The 20,937-nt window shown below is 49.3% G+C and overlaps 1 protein-coding gene across 2 annotated transcripts in view; it reads left to right on the forward strand.

Annotated features, from left to right (window-relative positions):
• The window catches only part of LOC115588632 (cyclic AMP receptor-like protein A), a 51,900-nt gene that overhangs the window by 19,625 nt on the left and 11,338 nt on the right, over positions 1–20,937 (forward strand). The window contains exons 10-11 of one of the 2 annotated variants that reach the window (XM_030429341.1): positions 2,895–2,942; positions 7,551–7,633. In XM_030429341.1, coding sequence (XP_030285201.1) covers positions 2,895–2,942; positions 7,551–7,633 — 131 coding nt within the window. The remainder of the gene's footprint in view (positions 1–2,894; positions 2,943–7,550; positions 7,634–20,937) is intronic. The other variant, XM_030429342.1, reaches the window with a different exon arrangement.

Here is a 20,937-nt window from a genome sequence, read left to right on the forward strand (position 1 = left end):
TTTCGTTAACCTGGGAGTTTGTTTGGTGATGGCCGGACTGCCTTTAAGTGAACTAACAGCGTTAACAGATCTTAGCAAATTAACTCAGTGACGTCTGCAGAAGACCCTCATACAGGGGACAAACTTGCACCAGACACCTGCCAAATGCTGATTAAATATGCAAGTGGCTGGTAGATTTGCTTCACTTTAGCAACTAGAACCACTGAGCTGTTGAGGGACATGTAACATTTTTGACATTCACTACCTCTTCAGCGTAAAAGTCACTTCCATTAGATAAAAAGCGTAAAAATAAGGTCCAACATGCAACGAATCTGAATTATTCTCTTAAGCTGTTTCTCTTGCAGGTCACATAACTTTTTATTTGTTTACGTGTAGTGTCTAGTCAGAATTAGTCTAATTGATTCTGACTGGACGCATTTGCTTAATGTATCATGAAAAAAAGGTCCAACATTGACTTTAATCAAATGTGTGGATTCTGTCCTTTCTTCTCTTTTCGTGGATTATATGATCATGTATTGTGTTGTTCTGACCTTTTGCTGGGCAAACAAGTTGCTCAAAGACATCACTGCTGGCTCTTTGTACTCATATGATGGACAGATTTCTATACTTTTTAATAGACATTAAACATTTCACACTCCAGGCAGGTAATTTGTATAGATAATGAGTCGATTTATTGATTTACCACTTAGTCGATCAACTCCCCGTGTCAGCTCGTCGCTCTCTGTGCTTTTCCACTGTGAGAGTGCTGTAGGAGCCCAGCGGCAGCATTCCGCAAAGTTCACATAGCTGCCATTCCCCTGATCTGACGACACCACGCAATGTGGCTGTGGTGCTGGGCGATGGGTGCTGGCAGACATGTGTTACAGCAATATGTGCGTGGGCTCCTGATGTGGCTTTAGCCTGATTCTCCCTCACGCTCTCGCTCTGCATTTTGATAAATCACATCAGACTCGCGATGAATAGTCGTCGTGAATGTTGGCTTTCTTTGTCTGGGTGGAGGAGTGAACAATGGTACAGTGAGACAGATTCACAGATAGCCGGGCTGCAGACAGACGACATCGGAGACAGACAGCAGGTAGCTGAAGGGGAAGGGAAAGGAAAAGAGACTACACAGCTCTTTATCATGAACGTGATAAAGAGAATGAATGAATGTCGCTGGTTTGCAATCTGCATCTCATAAGTCATTCAGCTCACAGTATTCGGCTGTCTCTCCCTCAGCCTCCTGTCTCTCTCTCTCTCTCTCTCTCTCTCTCTCTGTCTCTCTCTCTCTATCTCTGCTCTCCACCTTTCTCGTTCTCCCTCTCTTCTCCACCTCCGCCCGTCTCTCTCTCCCCCTCTGTCTCTCCTCCCCCCTCTCTGCCTCTACGTCTCTCTCCCCCCTTCTCTCTGCCGTTTTGCTTTTCTCTATCATATTTATGAAGAGCTCAAGCCTTATCTCTTTTCAGCTGCAGGCTGTCTCACTTGAAAGAATTTCAAAAGCTTTGAAAGCAGGGTAGGTGGTGGCGACGCAACGGGGAAAAGGGATAAAGATGAGCAGGCGGAGTGAAGAGAGGTGGGATGTTAGCTGGACGGAGAAGTTTCTCCGCTTTCCAGACTCCAGACCGGGAAGCGAGGGGGAGGACCGTGGGAGAAAACGACTCTATTTCTCATTAGTTTACCGAGTCCAAGTCATTTACACCGGGGCTATTTAGAAAAACATGCACTCATTCTGAGGGACTGTGTAACTATAGGGCTTTGAAAGCTAATGAGTCATTATGAGGCCAGACACGGAGGTCTGGGAGTGTGCTGGTGTGTTTGTTTATGTGATCTGTACATGCCCGCTTCTTCCCTCCCAAGCCTCATGCCTCAACACTTAACAGGCTAAATTGCTCGACTTTCCGTGGCGCAGCCTAATAGAGATGGCAACAGAAGCTGGGTACATGCACTGGAGACCTGGCTGAAGGCTAATGGTATTGCCACTTATTATCAACGTTCGTTGATTTTGATGGATAGTGGTGCTCAGCTGGACAACAAAGCGCTGCTCTGGAGGAAGTTCAGCTTAACCAGATCTATTTTTTGTGTGTGTGTGTTGCGCTGCAAAAAACACGCTGTGGTCACCAGTAGATTTACCATGACAATCACGTCAGCGCAGAGAAACCATGGCAACATTGAGTTGATAAATAGCAGAACAGAAGAGCAGTTAGCGTGCATCGTTCGTGCTGCCTCTTTGTGCGTGTGTGTGAAGCTCACACCGGCCTCCGGAGATTTGTCTCTGATGTCTTGGGTTACATAAACCTTCTGGCTTCCTACGGCCCCCCCTCGCCCCCCCTCGCCCCTCTCCCACCATCGCAAATCCCAGTTCTGCATGTGAGAATGTGTGTGTGTGTCTGTGTCTGTGTCTGTGTGTGTGTGTGTTCCTGCGCGTGTCTGTTGACATTTTCCCTGCGTTCCCCCGAGAGAGGAGGCAGAGGAAGAGCGAGAAGTATTCCCACGTTCTCTCCGGAGATCTCAGATCTGCCACGTTCGCGCCGCTTTTTCCTTTTTCCTCTTTACACTTCTTCAAGAAAATGTCTTCCCTTTCTCTGCACCCTTCGGCTTTTCTTCTTCTTCCTCTTCTCCTTCCTCGTGTCACATTGTGTGCGCTGAGGCTGATCAGTTCCTTCTCTTTGTGAGATGCTGGGAGCTGTTTAAGCGCTCCGCTCTGCCTCTAAGCTCCGCGCTTCTGCTGTGAATTAGGCAGTTTTGCGGGGACGGGGGGGGAAGGTGGAGGGATTTTGTCTCTGTGTGATAGTCGCTTGTCACTGCAGGCCGCCTCTCTCTAGGAATACTAACTGATTTATTTAAATGATCGCATCACTCTGTTGTTGCCGACGCCCTGACCTTTTTCTTCCCCGTTTCGTGTCTTTCCCACACAGATGCAGTCGTGGTTGGGAACCTTCAACCCAGAGAGAGAGAGGCGAAAGGTAATGGGCCTATCTGACCGTCGCATTCCTCAATACTCCAGCGCACACATATACATGCCTACACACACAACTTGAAGATTAGAGCGCGTGCAGGATTAACCCCTCCGGTCTCGCTGGGTATCTAACAGCAGGGAGTCATTTTACCTCTTGGCACCTACTGAAACAGATGGGGACAAGGAAAAAGGTAACGCCACCTGTAACAATTACATAAACCCAGAGAAACGGGGCATGAAGAGTAGGGAAATGGAGAAAGAGAATATTGATTTGGGAGAGAGTGCTTCTATTTTGTAAATGTGAGGTCTTCTTCTTACTGTAAAGGGGCTCCCTGCTGACTTTGGATGACGAAGCCCGAACAGACTCATAAAACGAGTTGTATGACCACGTTCATACTTTTGGACGTGGTCGTTCACATTAAAAGTCACCAAAGTGGTTATGGAACAAATGTGGGGGGGGGGAGTGCTTGGGAGAGAGGATCAAAGACTTCCTCCTTTCCAGCCTCGGCACAGCTGGTCAGTCACAGCATGACGTTTCATTAGGGTTCTGTTGGCCTGGACGTGGAGACGACCCATTTATACCAAACAGAAGGCCTGCGTTACGAACTCGGGGAGTGGATTTTAAATTATATGGGCATTGACGGTCTTACAAACAGATTTTGTTGGTTGCATCGTGGAAAACGTAGGATGCTCAACCCATACTGGAGACAAGTAGAAGTTTGGACATCTTCGCTGCTGCTGCTTTGATTTTAAAACATCCTTTTTGAAATGTGCCATTTGTGAGTCCTATAACTTTATGGAGGCACGGTACAAAATTACCCGAGTACCCCGTTAAATTAATCATATATTTCTTGTAAAATGCCGGTGGTGGGAAGTGTTTCTCCTCTCTCTTGTTTCATGTGACCTGCCGGCCGCGAAGGCTGCATGATTTAAACCTTCCCCTGCCCGCTCGTCAGACACAGCCATGGAGACACCAAATCATTAAAACGTAAAGCCTCCAGTTCCACCTAAACCAAAGCGTCCTCCGAAAAGGCGGTCAGTGTCACAGCGCTACTCATGAAAATTTAAACGCAGCAATCCCCAGTTGTCTTGCCTTTAGTTACCTCACCCCTCCTTCCCACCTCCCCCTCTCTTCTCCTCTGCTCTGCTGATGCACCTCCTCCTCCTCCTCCTCCCTGCGGGGCAAGGTGTGGAGGGCAGGTTAGGGTTAAGGTTATGTAGATGCTGCCCCTAAGTGGCAGATGTAATTACTGCACACTGAACCGGCGTAACCCTCGCAAGTGACGTGCGTGCATGAATATGTGGCAGCAACACGCACTCAACCACACACACACTCGCGCACACACACACACACACTGTTCATGTGGACTAATTGCTATGTGTAGCAAACAGTGTAAATAAGTCAACAGTGGTTTTTATCACACTCTCCGTTGCCTCATATTTCTCTTTCCCGGTCGCTTTTCCTCGTTTCCATCTGCTTTTCTCTTCGCCTTTCACTTTGCGCCCCCCTCCCCCCCCCCCCCCCCCTTTTCATTTTCTCTCTCTCCCTCGCTCCGTCTCTCTCACTCTTGTACTCATACCCAGCATGAATAAAGCAACAAGCCAGGTTCATGGACATGAATATTTATGAGAGTTTATGCACGCGCCGCGATGCTTTAAAACAACAACAGCCTCCCCGATTGTGCCTGCCAAGCCGGCGAGCCCCGCGTCGTGTGCGTGTGTGCGCGCGCGGGGGTGTGTGTGTGCGTGTAGCAGCAGGTGTAAACTAGAGAAAGCGTTTCCTGCTGGGTGTCTGAAGACCGCTGGCTCCGGTGATTTCCATTCACGTCGGCACATCTCTCTCCCTCCGCGCCTCACATGTCCTCTGTTACTGTGTCAGACGCGCACGCACGCACGCTTCTCCTGTTTTGCACTCACACGTGTAGTTTCTTGCGTTCCCTATTCCCGAGCTTCGTTTTTTTTCCCCCTCTCTCTGACTCAGCCTGGCAACATCCCCCTGCCCATCTACCACTGTGTATGTGTGTGTGTGTGTGTGCGTGCGTCTCCGGCTGGAGTGATGACGTGCATAACTAGTGTTGGCAGTTATCAGGGCTGTCAGTCACATGGTCGTGACGCATCTTTGTGTGTCCCGTGCAATTTGTATGCGGTCAGGCCTGAAGTACATGCACGCGCGCGCACACACACACACACACACACACACACACACGAGCACAGGTCAGCGAGAGGATATCCGGAAGAGGGACTCAGGCCGCACACACATACACACACACACCTTTAAACACATTTGCACAACTGCACACACAGCAGCCCGGTCCCGTCGGGTAGCAACAAAGCTGGCTGAGCAAACAGCGAGCTGCTTGTTCGTTATCTTCCCAGGGTGTTTGTTTACTGATCCACACAAGCTTCGCCTTGAGTCACAATGTGAAGTGCCTACTCGTGTTGTCTGTATACATGTGCGTGTGCCCGCATGCGAAGCCGTGCGTTCCCGGTGAGCGTTACCTCAGCACGCTTGCGTCCTCACCGGCGTGCCAAATTTGTACTTTTACGCGTCGCCAACATCCCGACGAAACATCCTCACTGCGAATAAGCTGCAAGGACAGCTGCGTTTGTCTCTCAGGGGCTCTAGAGGAGGACACAAGGCTCTGACAAAACAAGCGTACGTTCTTTTGTTGGGATCCGCTCTCCAGCTGTCAGATAGCGAGTTTGCCTCAGCATTACTTCTGGTTCCTCGACAAAACGCTTTTGGGTGGAACCTGTCCCCGAAAATCTATTCAGTGGATTTTAGAAAAGCAAAATAGAGCAGTCAAAACGAACAACAATGGATTAGATGATCGTGTCACGTATCATGTATCTTGTTTTTTATGAAACAGTGTAAAAATGTGAGGTTTTAAGTTTTAGTCCTTGTATTTCACTCCGAAACAACCTTTTGAAAAGTCCTTGAATCTGATGTTGGAGAGTATTTTGTGTGTGTGTGTGTGTGTGTGGAAACTCTGACGCTGGTATTTTTAGAATATAGGTGTTCTCTCCGCGAGCGAGGGTGAGTGCAGTGGGTGGTGAAGGGGCTGGGTCGCTCCCGATAACCGTCTGTAATCTAGCGCGCGTCATTAACGTCGGGACCGCTGCGCCCGCCGCACATAATTACGGTTTCATTCCCCTCCGCTTCCCGTGCAGCGCAGGGGCCTCTGACACGGGAGGGCTGTGATTAAAAACACGAGGCTGTTTAGCCGCGCTCTTCCTCCTCCTCCTCCGCTAGTCCACATCCTGTCTCTCGCTCGCTGAAATTCCTCAAATGCCTGACTCCGCACCTCACCTACATAAAAAAAAAAAAAAAAAATCTCAGATCACCGGCTTCATGCATTCTTTTAGACCCAATTTTTGGAATCTCTTTCTCGCACTGAGGCACGTACGGACCTCCTTGCTCCATGGAGCATCCTTCAGGCTCCTGGCTTTGCCCTTTCCCCTTCTGCCAATGAGGCATTCCTCCCATTAGACACACACACACACACACACACACACACACACACACTTGAGATGACAATAAGCAGAGCTTGACATGGCCACTGATGTCACAGCTTCCCATTAGTGCCGTTTGTGTGTTTGCGTATTTACAGCCTGTAATGTGGAACTACGGTGGCAACTTGGCTGTTATATCACCCCCCCCCCCCCCCCCCCCCGCGCGCGCGCGCGCGCCCAAACTAACACACACACACACACACACACACACACATATGCACGCACACACTCATAAGATAAAATACCACCGGGGGGCTCTCGTGATTTTCATTTGAATTGTTTAAAATGCCTGCGTTAGAGCTTGCACGCCTCGGGGTCTTTCTTGTGAGTAATTAATTTCCAGCATGTGGGGGTAGAGACCAGAGCTCGTGGGCCTGCCCCCTGGCACCGACTCTCTCTCTCTCTCTCTCTCTCTCTCTCTCTCTCTCTCTCGCTCGCTCTCTCTCTCTGTGTGTGTGTGTGTGATGAAAGAGAGAGAGATGGAGGCTTTGCGCTGGCTCGGCTGCTGCGTCCCAGCCTGGGGGATGGAGGGGTGGAGGAGGAGGAGGAGGGGGAGGAGGAGGGCAGCGCAGCGCAGAAAATCGATCCAGGGGGCCGCGCTTCTCAGCCTCTTCCGGACGCAAGAGTCCTCCTCTCCCGGGAATTAGATAACGGCTTGTAAAAAGCTCTCCGCCGCCAGAATCCCCCCCCCCCCCCAGGCTTTTTTTTTTTTTTTTTTTTTTTTTTTAACCCGCTGCCGCATCTCTCCGTCTTTCCCGCCTGATAGAGATATTGAATTCATCCCGTTCACATTACGGCAGAGTATTGGCTTCCAGTTTAATTGGAATCATCCCCGTTTTCTTCTCATAACCGTGTGGATATTGCGTATTATCAGCAGGTTAATATTTTATTAGGTTTTAATTGGCCTTTGTTGTTTGCCTCAGTGCACTGATCTTCCAGTTAAAACCCTGACTGTGCGTGTGTGTGTGCGCTTGTGTGTGTGTGTGTGTGTGTGTGTGTGTGTGTGTGTGTGTGTGCGATGGAGGAGATAGGAAGACAAGAGTGTTAATGCGAGCGCTCAGTTCCTCGACGTGGGTCATTAGTCAGTTTTTCTCTCCTCCAGGTTTCCTTGGCGGAGGAGATCAAGCCGCTGAAGTGGTACCCCTCCGTTTACCTGCTGGTGTCTATCTTTCCCCTCATCAACAGGTAACACACACACACACACCTACACCTGTGCGGCACATAAACTCTGTTGTTTTATTTGCATGTTGGCTTCACTCTGCTATCTTATCTCTTCTCAACCCGTCACTCCCTCCTCCTCCTCCTCCTCCTCCTCCTCGCTCTGCCTTTCCTCCTCTCTTGCTCTCTCTTATCTGGACTCTCAGAAAGCTCCGCTCCCTCTCTCTCCCTCTCTCTCTCTCTCTCTCTCTGTAGCACAAACACTAAAGGAGATTACGTGTGCCTGCGTATATGCCTGCGTGTGTGTGTGTGTGTGTGTGTGTGTCGGAGGCACAGAGCATTTTATTGGCTTTTTTTTTTTTTAAACCAGGGCTTCGCAGGCTGAGAGCTGGTGGGAGGAGGCGGGTGGTCCAGTAAATGATAACCCCAGTGCTGTTATTACTCCTTCACTCCCTCCCCTCCCTCCCCCTCTCGCTTTCTTTCATATGCCCCCCCCCCCCTTTCCGCGCCGAGCCGAGCCGGTGTGATTGACAGGTCAGGGTTACTGTGATTAGCTGCGGCGGCTCTGCTTGTCGCCACGGCGATGTAGGCGGAGTCACAGGTCAATTACAGGGTCAACGTCTCTCAAAGGCTCCGCTGAAACACCGCCCCCCACCCCCCTCACCCCCCTCACCCCCATCCTCGCATCTCCCTCTCCTCACTCACCTCTCGATCCATTCCAGCCCTCCCCCCCCCCCCCCCCCCTTTTCCTCCTCCTCCTCCTCCCTCGCCACAGTCGGCTGATGAAGATGACAAACTGCATCCTGCGCTCACCCCTCCCCTCCCCCCTCCTCATCTCCTTCCCTGCCCGCTTCCGTCCTATCCTTCCCTTGCCTTAATGTCACTCTCTCTTCCTCCCTTCCTTCCTCGCCGCTCTTTTGTTATGTTCCGCTTATTTCCACACTTCCTCGCTCGGGTTTCTCTGTCTCTCCCCTCCTGTGTTTTTGTGTCACTTCCCCACCGCCTCCTCCTCTCCTCCTCCTCTACTTTTCCTCCACACAAAGCCCTCTCTCTCTCTCTCTCTCTCTCTCTCCCCCCCTCCCTCCCTCCCTCCCTCTCTCCCTCCCTCTCCTGAGCAAACACGATCTCTCGCTCCGCTCCGCTCTGCCTTTCTCCAGAGAGCGAACGAGGAGAAAACGGGAATGAATTGCTCTCTCGTCGTCGTCGTCTCCCACCACCACCACCTCCTCCTCTCTCCCCCCACCTCCTCCCCCAGCAGCAGCAGCGGCGGCGGCAGCAGCGCCGGCTGTATATATCTCCGGCTCCTATTAATTTGTTAGGCCCCCCCTCCTCACCTCCCTCCCTCCCCCCGGCTCATATCCTCCTCCGCCTCCTCCCCTCTTTCTCCACCTCTCCCTTCTTCCTTCCCTCCCCTCCGCTGAGTGCTGGAGTGTGTAAAGTGTTTGTCACGGTGCCGTGCCGATGTCGCTGTGCTCTGCCGTGCGGAAGCAGCGCACGGCAGACAGCCCGGGTGTGTGTTTTCCTGTATGTGTGACTCCATGTGTGTGTGTGTGTGTGTGTGTGTAGGCGGGTGGTTGGTTTCGTGTCAAGGCGAATGTGCTGTCGCTGCGTGTGTGCGCAGTTGTTTGTCCGCCTCGACTCCGAGCGTGCGTGCCTTCCTGCGTGCCTGTCTGCATTCCCCGTGTGTTTGTGTACGTGTGTGTGTGTGTGCGCGCGTTCTTATTTTTGTGTGTGCATGCCTAGCGTGTGTGTGTGTCTGAGTGGGGGATTATTTCTATCTGAGCTCCAAAGCCTCCTAAACAGGGCTTAGAGAGACGGCCCAGGGCAGCAGCTAAAGCCGTCGGGTAGAGCGCTCGCTCGCTCTCTCTCTCTCTCTCCCTCACTCAATCTGCCCCCCCCCCCCCCCCCCCCCCCCTTCACACACCCCCACCCCCTCCCTCTGCCATTTCTCCATGCCCTGATCCATTGCGTTAATACACAGACACTCCCACACACAAACACACTCTTGTTTTTGGCCCCTCGTCTGCTACCACACACACACACACACACACAAACACAAACACAAACAAGCACGCACAGACACACACACGCAGTCACACGCCACACACAATTTTAATCTGTTCCAAATGCACACTGGTAAATGTGTTAATTCGACACCAGCTGTTGCGAATTGAAATGGGAAAGCGCTCCCACTTTTCCTCGCCCGCGCTCGCACGCACGCACGCACGGACGAGTCATTATACATCGCTTTACCACGTCTCGCTCTCTCCCTCGCTCTCGCTCTCGCTCTCTCTCGTTCTCTTGCCCTCATTCGGCAACACGAAAGTAGCACCAGACACTCGCACCTTCGCACTCCTCCTTCTCCTCCATTCTCTCCCTCTTTGTCCTTCTTTTCCTTCCCTCTCTCCCTCTCTCTCCTCTCTGCGTTCATCTGTGTGTGTGTGTGTGTGTGTGTATGCGTGTGTGTGTGAGCACTGCCCGGGCACGACGAGAGTTTTCACAGTCTGCTTCTCACATCGCCTCCCCTGTGTGCTTTATGGTGTGGGTGTGTGTTTGTTTACAAGGCTTGTCTAGATTCCTACTGTGCACGCTTGTACGCCTGTTTGCATAAATAAGCCCTCTCCTCGGAACCTAGCCGCCGATTTCTGCGGTGCGTCGCGGCTTGATGTGTGAGCGCTCCTCCTGGACGGCCTTGCACGTCTTTTACCAAGAGTCTTTTGCTCTCCTTAAACACCCCCCCCCCTTGCAGGGAGAATTCGGGATCCCTGTCAAGGGTCTTTTCTTTCAGGCTTTGTCTGGAAGCCCGAACCAAAACACATGGCAGGGGAGCTTGTTGCCTTTGAGCAATCGGGGTTACGTGCCCTGCGGAGGGCTGCTTGAGCGTGGACGGATTGGCCCTGGCAGCGGGGCTTGAACCGGTGATGTGTCTGTAACCTTGAGTTCACCCTGTCGCTCCAGGAGGCAGCACGCATCCTCCGAGTTATTCTTGGTTTCCCTCGATGCTGTGTGTGGGTTTTGTGGTGTGTATAGGCCTATACGTGCTTGCAGGGGATTTTGGTATGGGCTCCCTACAGCGCCTAAGCCCCCACCCCTCCCCGCCTTTCTCTGGAGGAGATCTGATTTCCCTGCTCCAGGCAAGCAGCGAGAACAAGACAGTGTGTGCGTGCGTCTGTGTGTGCTTCAGTACGTCTCCACATTTTTGTGTGTGTGTGTGCGCGCCCGCGTGTGTGTATGTGCGCGCCCGCGCCCGTACGCGCAGCCTGGGCCAGGCAGACCTTCCCCATCTCCGTTCTGCGCTTTGAAAAACGAGGGAGGAAATCTCAGAGCAGCAGTTATTATTCATCCCTCAAAGCAAACGGGGAGGAGGCGGAGGAGGGGGGAGGGAGGGAGGGAGGGAGGGATGTAGGGAGGAAGAAAGAGAGCGCCAAACGGGAGGGATGAAGGAGGAGGGGGTGGGGGGGATACATTAACTCTTATCTCACTGTATTTGGCATTCTGCATCCCAGGATGCGCTCGTTCTCTCTCTCTCTCTCTCTCTCCCTCTCACACTCCCGCTTTCTCTTTCCTTTCTACACTCCCTTCCTTCCGTTCCTGCCTCTACGCCTCTCGGAATATCTCGCATTCAACGCGCAGGGATGTGTGCGTCTGTACCTCAGTGTGTGTAGGCTGGTGTGTGGTTCCTACTGTACACCCTAATATCTTTCTGTGGTGTATTTTGTTTACTTGAACAAGTGAGCCCCGCAGATGCTGAAAGGCAGCATGCGAGGCTCCGAGTCCCAACTTTATTTGTCTGCAAGCCTTTTTTTTTTTATTTATCTTTCGCTTCACGTTCAATTTACTGTAAGAGAGTGGCAGCGTTGGCCTGTTTACTAAAATAAGTTTTGAACTTGATAAAGCTTGTAGCTATGTGATGATTTTTTTTTTCTTCTTTTCATATTTGATGGCAAAACTCTACCATTTCTCTCCGTTTTATATGTTGCTTTGATCTCTGGTCTTTGCAGGAGTGAATCCAACATTACTATTTCAGCACCAAAATTAGCATGTATATGCAGTTTTTTTTAAGATCATGGATAAACCCCCTAAAAATAAGCAATTGACTCTTTCCCCCCCCCCCTTTTTTTCTGGTGGTTCACGTTCAACTTAACGGATGTGCCAGAAAGCAGAGAACAGCAGAAAGCAGTGTGGAGGCTGTGACAATGATTCTGTGGTGACTTTTTATATCTTATACTTTAGTCTCTCAAACTCAGCATGATGTTGCTGCTTGAACAGAGTGGAGTGGAAAAGTCACAATGCAGCAGCGTCTTTAACTTGAACATGCCTCATAGCGTCCCGCCTGTAAAAAGGGGCGAAATTAGGATTGTCCATCGGGGTGTCATGTTTCTATCACCGCTGATCAGAATCAGTGTCAGATCTGGGGGCGATAAGCGCTCTTGACTCGTACAGAGTCTTTTGCCTGAGAATGAATACCGAATGTCTCCCTTCCCACCAAAGACAAAAGCCAGATGTGTAGAGCTGCAACAAAAAAATGTGTTCATTGTTGATGAATCCATTATTTTCTAAATGCATTGATTAGTCATTGAGTTTATAAAAATGTCAGAAAATGGCGAAAAATAATGATCTGTGTTTCTCAAAGCACAACATATCGTAATCCAGTGTCTAACGACCGAAAGATAATCGGTTTATTGTCATAGAGCCGTGAAGACACCAGATTTAAAAAGACATTTAAGAAGCCAAAATTGTACTTGGGGAAAAAAAAATAAAAAATTGGAAAATGACTCAAACCAATAATCAGAAGATATGTGGATTCATTTAGTCACTGACGACTAATAGATGAATCGCTGCAGCTGTGCAGATTTTAGTGGGGTTTTTTTTTTTTCCAGTGTGACTGGACTCAGACTTTTTTCTCTCTCTTATTTACACATAGATAACAAAGCTCTTTATCACCTAAAGATGTCTGTGGTGTCAGATGTCATGCTCTTTGAACACCCTGATCGCCTGTATGATAGCTTAGCCACATGTGGCTGCGTGGCCTAGATTATATTCGGGTGGATATATGACCGCGCCTGCTGTCCGTGTCCATTGTGTGTGTGCGCACTTGGGCTTGTGAGTCAGGCGGTGATCGGTGTGTAACTGGAGACGGAGGGCCCTGTAGCCATTCGTCTCCCATTGAGCGGCAGAGACGCTCTGCTATTCATCCCCATTTAGCGAGACAGAGCCAGCCTACAGGGATGTGTGAAGTGCAAACACACACACACACACACACGGGGCAGGCACCCGCATTGAGGCTGGACACACACGCACCCAGGCTCTGGATTCAATATCATAGTGGTGGTGTATACACGATAATACACATGTATGTGCATGCCAATATGCAGAATGAAATACACACATGGGATACAGGTGTATGTACACGGGCCATACACGCTCATACAAACATTCACACACGTATGCAGGCAAATAAACTAGATACAGACCTGTAAGTCCCTATACACATATCTAAGCCTCATAGACACCACACACAGGCACGTATAGGCAGATACATACATTCATGGACGTGCATATGGCATACACAAGCACACGCAAATGCTAAAGGAGATACTAGATAACCTCCCTCACGCACACTTGGGCAGGCGCACACAAACACAAACACGCACCCCCCCGCTCCCCCCCTCCCCTGCTCTTTCAGGCACGTCTTTAAATATTCATCACTCTGGCTGCTCTGAGAGTGCCGTAAACGCTGCCTCACACTCCAGGGAATCGCTAAAGCCTACTCTATCATCTGCTCTCCCTCCCTCCTCTCTGTCTCTCACACACGCATACACGCACACGCACACACTTCCAGCCACAGCCACTCACGCGGATAGACTCACGTGCACCAGCGCTCGAAAGGCACAGCCAGTGCCATTGCCGGACACGCAGACACACACCAGGTACATGAATCGGGCCGCGCGGAAACACACGCGCGGCGATGTACAATGAACAGATTTTGTGTGTGTGTGTGTGTGTGTGTGTGTGTTTACTGGCTGCTCCAAGCACAGCGGGTTGAGTGGTGTTGTGTTCCAGGAAACAGGATGTCTCTTTGTTTGGGTTTTATTCTGTTGGTGAACGTTAGCCGCTTCGCTCCCCAGGGACTGTATGTGCCTCTTTGTCTGTTCGGGAATATTGTGTGTGTGTGTGTGTGTGTGTGTGTGTGTGTGTGTGTGTGTGTGTGTGTGTGTGCGTGTACACTCGTGCAAGTGTGCATGCGCTCGCATGTTTATGTTTGTGTGTTTAGGCCTTGTTCCAGAAATATTTGGTGAAATGTTTCAGTGGGTTCAACCAAAACCTGTGTGTGCGCGTGCGTGTGGGTGTGCGCGTGTGTGTTTATGTTATCGTGTGCTCTGCATCTGCGGGTGCGTGTATCATACCCTTCACTGTGACAGCTATCCCCATGTTGACCCCTGTGATCAAAGTAGATCATTCATGTGTTCACATCCGTAGAGTACACCGTACTGCTTCACAAGCATTAGTGCTTATCCACATCTGAGCGGCTGATCACATGTTGTCACTGAACAATGAAAGGCCTGTCTTTGCTGCCCTAAAGACCCCCACACATGTCCACACAGTAGACAAGTGTAAAGCCAGCAGAAACGTTTGAAGCACAGGTCAGGTTTTTCCTCCTGACTGGATGTCCCTCATTAATCCAAGTTGGTTATTTATGACTTTGTTGGTTAAAGTTGCTGAGATTCATCAACGTGCTTTGAAGGATTTTGATTCAATAAGTAGATTTCACTTGGTTGAAATCTGATAAACGGCAATCACAGCATAATTAAGAGAAGTAAGACTTTAATAAACTGTGACAGGTTCAATTTATTGTTTCCTAGTTTCTGTTTCGGAGAAAATGTTTGTCTGTACAAAATTCTGTTTCTCTGATTGGACCTAGATTGAATTTCCTGTGTCTGCAAATCATTTTAGTAATTCTTTCAGGATGATTATGTTATCAAATTATTTTATGCATGCATGCATATCTTACTGTAGGTATCTTTTGCTATCGTGCAGATCCATCTGACAAAGCGATAGACTGACATGACCTCGATCATTTTTGAATACTGCCTGTTGTGTTTACGCTCAATCTTTGTTGTCAGAGCCTAATAATCCATTTAATGCAATTTTTTGGTTTTTATTTATTTATTTATTTATTCATTCATTCATTCATTCATTTATCTATACATTTTATTTATGTCCTTACCTCTCATCCAAACATACATGCGTGAACACACCCTACCTGATGTGACTGCTTTATGTTATTGTCTTTATATTTGTCCCTTTTGTTACACTTGAAATAAAATAAGACAATAAAATAATTTTGAATTATTATAAATTACAGCCTGACTGATAAATCAATTTGCACATATTTTATAATATTGGCCTATAACAGATATTTCGATATTGGCATTTATGTTGTCCAGTCTGTGCTGATATGAACACTTGTCCTGCCTCCGTTGTAAATCTTTGTCAAAAGCATTTGATAACCACATTTGTGGAATCTCTGACAAAAATGTGCGCGTATCAGCCAAGTATCGGTCACGCTCTATTATTTATGTTTTATTTATTTAGCATATTTACATTTTTTGTCTCACAGTCCAATTCAGATGTCTAGATAGATCCCCCTTACAGTACACCATAGCTGCAGTGATTTGTCCCCGCTGACAACACTCTGTATTCTCAACAATGAATACGTTGTCTTGCAATTTTGGATGCAGCAATACATCGACAAAAGCTGTCGACCACATACATTTTTTGATACACTGAGTGGAGGGATTATGCTCGTTTTGGCAAAAATGATCCCTTTTAGCTGGAGAGAAGTTTCGATGTGCTTTCGGCAGCAGCACCGCAGGCAGCACTAGGGCCTTGTTTTGGCACTGTGGAGCATGTGATTCGTCTGGAGGAGAGAGAAAAAAAACAAAAAAACAAAGTCAGTCGGAGAGAGGAGGAAGTGCGATCGGGGTCAGGATGACTTCTCTGTCTGGTCGCCCTCTACTTTCTCTAAGGAGTTCTCATCCAAGCTGTTACAGTTCCGAGGAAGCACGGCACAATATTAGAGACAGACAAAAAAGGTGAGGTCTGTTGGAGGCAGGTGTGTGTGTGTGTGTGTGTGTGTGTGTGTGTGTGTGTGTGTGTGTGTGTGTGTGTGTGTGTGTGTGTGTGCACGCGTGTGTGTTGGGTGTGGGGGCTGGGGGGGGTGGGGGGACTGATGGCTGGAAAGTGCTATAGACTGGCAGAGTGGGATATTGGAGGAGATGGGGGGAAGTCGGCGGATGAGGGTATTTTTTGCACAGAATGTGGAGGGTGAGGGAGAAGAGACGGGTTCAAAGAGTGACTGACAGCGTGATAGATGGAAAAGGTCTGAATAAGTGAGCGGGGCTGCGAGACGCAGCGCGACTGCTAATGATTGACTGCACGCTTACAGGTGGCAGCAGACTTCCAGCTGCGCGTGTCTTGCTGCCGTCCACGTGCGTTTTTATTGTTGTTGACCGCCCGCTCCGGAGTCATACAGTATACACAATATCATCCCTGTTGTCCAACACCAGTCAGCCAACTGTGAGCCTCACTCGGCTACGCCGCGCACACTAAAAACCCTGATAAACACATACACACACAGGCACACGGCAGCTCAGCCAGGCATCGCCCGCAGCCACACTCTCCTTCCCACCACTGCCTCCCCTCATTCATCTTTCATTAGCCCGGCTCACACAGGAGAAACAGCCTGCCCCCCCCCTCCTCCACACGCCTCCACCCGTCTCTCCATCTCTCCCCCTTCTCTCTCTATCTAACCCCCTCGCCTCTTTTTCTCCCCCCCCCCCCCAACACGTCTTATCTTGGTTTCTCTCGCACGTAATCTCTTTTGTTTGTCTCGCTCATGTCTTGCAATCTGTCTTTTTGGATATCTCTCCTCCTCCTCCTCCTCCTCCTCCTCCTCGCTCTCTGCCTCCACTGCTTTTTAGTCTTTTCCATTCAGCCTCACTCCTTCAGCCCTCCTCTCCTCCTCTCTCCTCTCTCCTCCTCCTCCTCCTCCATCGCTCTCGGCCCTCGTTCCCCTTCACAGCCTCACTCCTGCACATTCTCACCTCTTTATCGTGCTCTCCTTTCCTCTTCCACTCTCCCTCTCTCTCTCCCCTTCCTGTGCAGTGCTGTTTCTCCGCCCCCCCCCCCTCCTCCTCCTCCCCCGCCGCCGCCGCCGCCCCCTCCCTTCCTGTCTCTCTTTCTCTCTCTCTCTCTCACCCGCTCTTTCTTTTTTCCTTTCATTTCGCTCTCCGTCTCTCCCTCGATGGAGGGGAAAGGCTCTTCGCCTCTAATTGCGGCTGTTCCGTTGCCATGGCGCGTGTTGCTCGGCACTGCGAGGTGCTGTGTGTGTGTGCGCAAGTCAGTGTGTGTGTGTGTGTGCTCGTGTGTGTGTGTGTGTGTGTGTGTGTGTGTGTGCGCGTGTGTGTGTGGCAGGCAGATGATTGCTTGCTGCCAGCTCTCGTTTCCCGGACGCCGATCGCATTTCTTTGCGGCAGCAGGAAAAAAAAAAAAATGAGACGCCAGAAATAGCCCCCCTTCACACAGACCCACTCACTCTCACCGCTGCGCTGTCAGAGAAACACACACACACACACACAAAAAGGCAGACACACGCACACACACACACACAAAAAGGCAGACACACGCACACACACACACAAAAAGGCAGACGCACACACAAACACTCTTCCCCTGCGTTTCCTCTCCACCTGACATCTTCAATGCATATGACCCGGGTTCTGCTGTGTGTACACACCTCTACCTACAGGCGGTGACGCTTGTGTTTATGCATGTCCGCATGTGTCCGACCTTCCCAAGTGTGCGCGCGTGCGTGCGTGCGTGTGTGTGTGTGTTTCCTGCGTCTCTAAGGAGGTTGTGTGGGGACTCCTGATTTATTTCACCTTTAATGGGAAGTGAAATGAATGTGAGCAGCAGCTGGTCTGGCCCTTGGAGATACAGCAGCAGGCTAACCCAGAAAATAGGCAGCCTCGCTCAGAAACGGTCCTCACTCCGACAAGCGCCAGGACACAGCACTCCACGCTCCACTAGCTGCAGCGTTACTTTTTATTTCAAGCTGCATTTAGCTGACACCCGTACCCACGCCCACTAACAACAGGTACGCTCTCGTCGCAGGTCGGTGTGCAACCTTTTCGCCCAGCTCGACTCGTGGTTGTCTTCCTGTCACAACTTTTCCGGGGGTGGTCGAGTGGGGGGGGGGGCGGATGGAGACAGATTACCAGCAACTAAACCTTGCGACCTCGTGCTGCAAAAGAGGATAAGAGAGGATTATAAGCAGATTTGTGGATGAATCTCCATAATAATCTCCTGTACTTTTCACCTGCAGATTCAGTGGGTTTTTAAGGAAAGTGGAATACCCCAGATCATAATGATGTGCTTCCTCAGTTTGACAAAGTAGAAGTGTCTCTAACCTGTCAGTTAAGAAAAGCAGCTGTTTCAAAGGAGGACTGGGCAGTACCCCAAAATATCAGCCAAAACTGTAGTCTTCCGAAGTCATGCGTGTACATTTTGTCAGTTGTTGAGATGTGCAGTCCGCTTCCTCAATGCATCTGAAAGCCCAATAATCACATCCAGCCCTGAGGACAAACGGTTGCCGTCGGTCAGCAGGTTGTTGTCACGTTTGTGCGGCTTCATTCACAACAGAGGAAGCGTCGTTCCACCACACAGTTTTAACGACGTAATCAACTACGAGCGCCCGGTCCTCTCATGCTGACAGAGAAAATGACTCAGTCGGACACACGGGCGCCGGGAGCTGGTGCAGATTAAAAAAAAGTTTCCAGGTAGTCATGTGGGTGCAGTGGTTTCAATAAAGATGACTTTATGAAGAAAAATCAAGCTTTGTGTAAAGACCGTTGTAAAATAGTTACAACTTTGATGGCAGCACAAATAATTGTTCCAACAACTTAAACAACAGAAAATTCTAAATTTGACTAAATTATTGCGATCCCTTTTTATGATTGCCCCAAACAAATGACACCATGGCTGAAATTACTGGTAACCTTAAATCTTAGTGGTAGTTTTTCTTCAAATGAAGACTACACATTTCTCATGTACTCACTGACTTGCAAATACAATGTTGTCACCTGTCCGTCCAGACGCTTTGCTTTTCTTTGATTTTTTTTCTCAGATGAATGTCGTAAACGCGATTTATTCTCTAAATGTCTTTCATCGTAGGCTGACCTGGAAGTTAGCATCACCCTGGTCCCCTCGTCAAAAAGCCTATGGGATTTCGCGATTGGATTTGGGACTGTTCAAGAATATAAGCTTTGTGGCAGACACACGTTTATGATACTTGCATGTTCTGTTCAGCATTATAATCTTCACAGATGAACCCTACTTTTGTGATTTTCGAAGCATAAAAGAAATCTGTAGAAGTAAAATGCTATTGTCGGGCTATAAACAGACTACAAAGAGGTCGCATCACCTAAGCGTCACCACCACTTCTATTGTCTCATTTAGCCACTTGTTAGCAACCACCTTTTTTTAAGACATGTAAGCGCTTTCTAATTAAATTGTGGGATATTGATTATAGATTTTATGTCGCAGAACAAAACAGGCAAATATCTTAATTATGTAGTAACTGCAGACCTTATTTCAGGTATTCTACCCAAAACCCAGCCAAGAAAACCAAAGACTTTGAGTTGAGGGAACCGGAAGTGCAAAGAAGCTTACTGATTTCTGGGCTTTAGGACTACAGATTTAGCCGTAGTAGACTGTTGGACTACAGTGTCAGTAAGTGTGGAGATGGAATCGCACATGCGCAGTGTGGAGCTTTTCTCCCGAATGCCAAAGCCATCCTCCCGGTTGCTGCTTACAGTCTTCATCACTGTGAGCAGAGGCTGTCTTGTTTTCAATTTAATGCTATTTGTCCCAATTTTTTTTTTCTGGCCTTGGGCTGCTGAAATAGACAGTTGTGATGTAATTATAGTGTAACAGCGCATTATATTGTTCTAGCAAACACATTTTATCCATTTGAAATATTTCATACAGTGTCAAAACGTCCTCATTTACATTTTGTTGTTATGCATAAGCAGATATTTCCGTGCCTTATTTGTCGGACCATTGCTGCCCTCACGTTAGCTGTGCAGGTTTGTTTCGGGAGACCAGTGATGTCAAGCTATTGGCAACACTGTTGTGAAGTGATTAATGGAGAGACGAGTTCAAATGACAGCAGTGTCGCTATAAGATCTCAACACAATCATTATCATTTTAAATAGCTGGAGACGTGTCATCCTCTGACTGTGTCAGTCACGAAGAGATGAGTGGCTGTGGTGTCTCACGTAACTGCTTGTAACCACACAGTGGTTCCTTTTACTCAAATGGTTGGTTTTGTATCTTCCTTCCCTGCGGGGGCACAAGTAGCTCGGGGATGGCCATCCCGACCCTGAGGTCAACCACCGTGGCCACTTAGTTCACTCTGCGCACCCAAGCCAGGAACACAGCACACGCGGAGAACGCTTTGAGCCGCGCGTGGTTTGATTCTCCGGCTAATAGATCAATAAAAGACATTAGCGGCAGGCTAACCCGACGAGCAGCGCTAATACAGGGTTAATCCAGGGTTAATGGCTGAGCAGCATCATTCTCAGGGGCAGCCATTAGTTTGCAGCCGCACCACACAATATCAGGTTCTCCTCCTAGTCTTGCCCCAGGCTCCCGGAGAGATAGGAGCGGGGACGGGAATTGGAAAAAAAAGGATAGAGGATGAAAATGAGATATCCAGGCAGATGAAACTGAATGCAAAGAAATGGGAGCGATATCGGAGAGGGGGGGAAGGCAGAGTGTAGGGAAACGTGCATGGAATGAAAAAGAAGGAGAAGAGGGGACGGTGGTCAGGAGAAGCAGGAAACCGAGATGAGAGAGAGGGGAGAGAAGGAGAGGAAGGGAGTTGAGCGCTACACTTCTCCCTGTCCTTGTAAAGTGCTGCGTGCTGTCGAAGCGGCAGCCAAGAATGTGTCAGCCCAGCCGTCTCACGCTGCCTAATGGGCTCTTAAACGCTGATATAAAGCTCACTCGCTCTTTTCGCCCTCCCCCTTTTCCTCTCTCTCTTTCCCTCTCCCTCTCTTTCTGCCTCTGCCGCTCGCTCTCATTACCTCTCGTTCTCACCCTGTCCCTCACCCTGTCACTCACTTGTCCTCTCCCTCTCTTTCACCCGCTTTCTGTTGCTCTGTCCATCAACCTCTCGCTCCCTGTCTTTCGCTTTTTTCCTGTTGCTGTCTTTCTACTCCTTCTGACTTCTCCTTCAATTACTCGCCCCTAAAGCTCTCTTGCAG

The sequence above is a fragment of the Sparus aurata genome, chromosome 9, assembly GCF_900880675.1.
Source record: "Sparus aurata chromosome 9, fSpaAur1.1, whole genome shotgun sequence".
Taxonomy (NCBI): domain Eukaryota; kingdom Metazoa; phylum Chordata; class Actinopteri; order Spariformes; family Sparidae; genus Sparus; species Sparus aurata.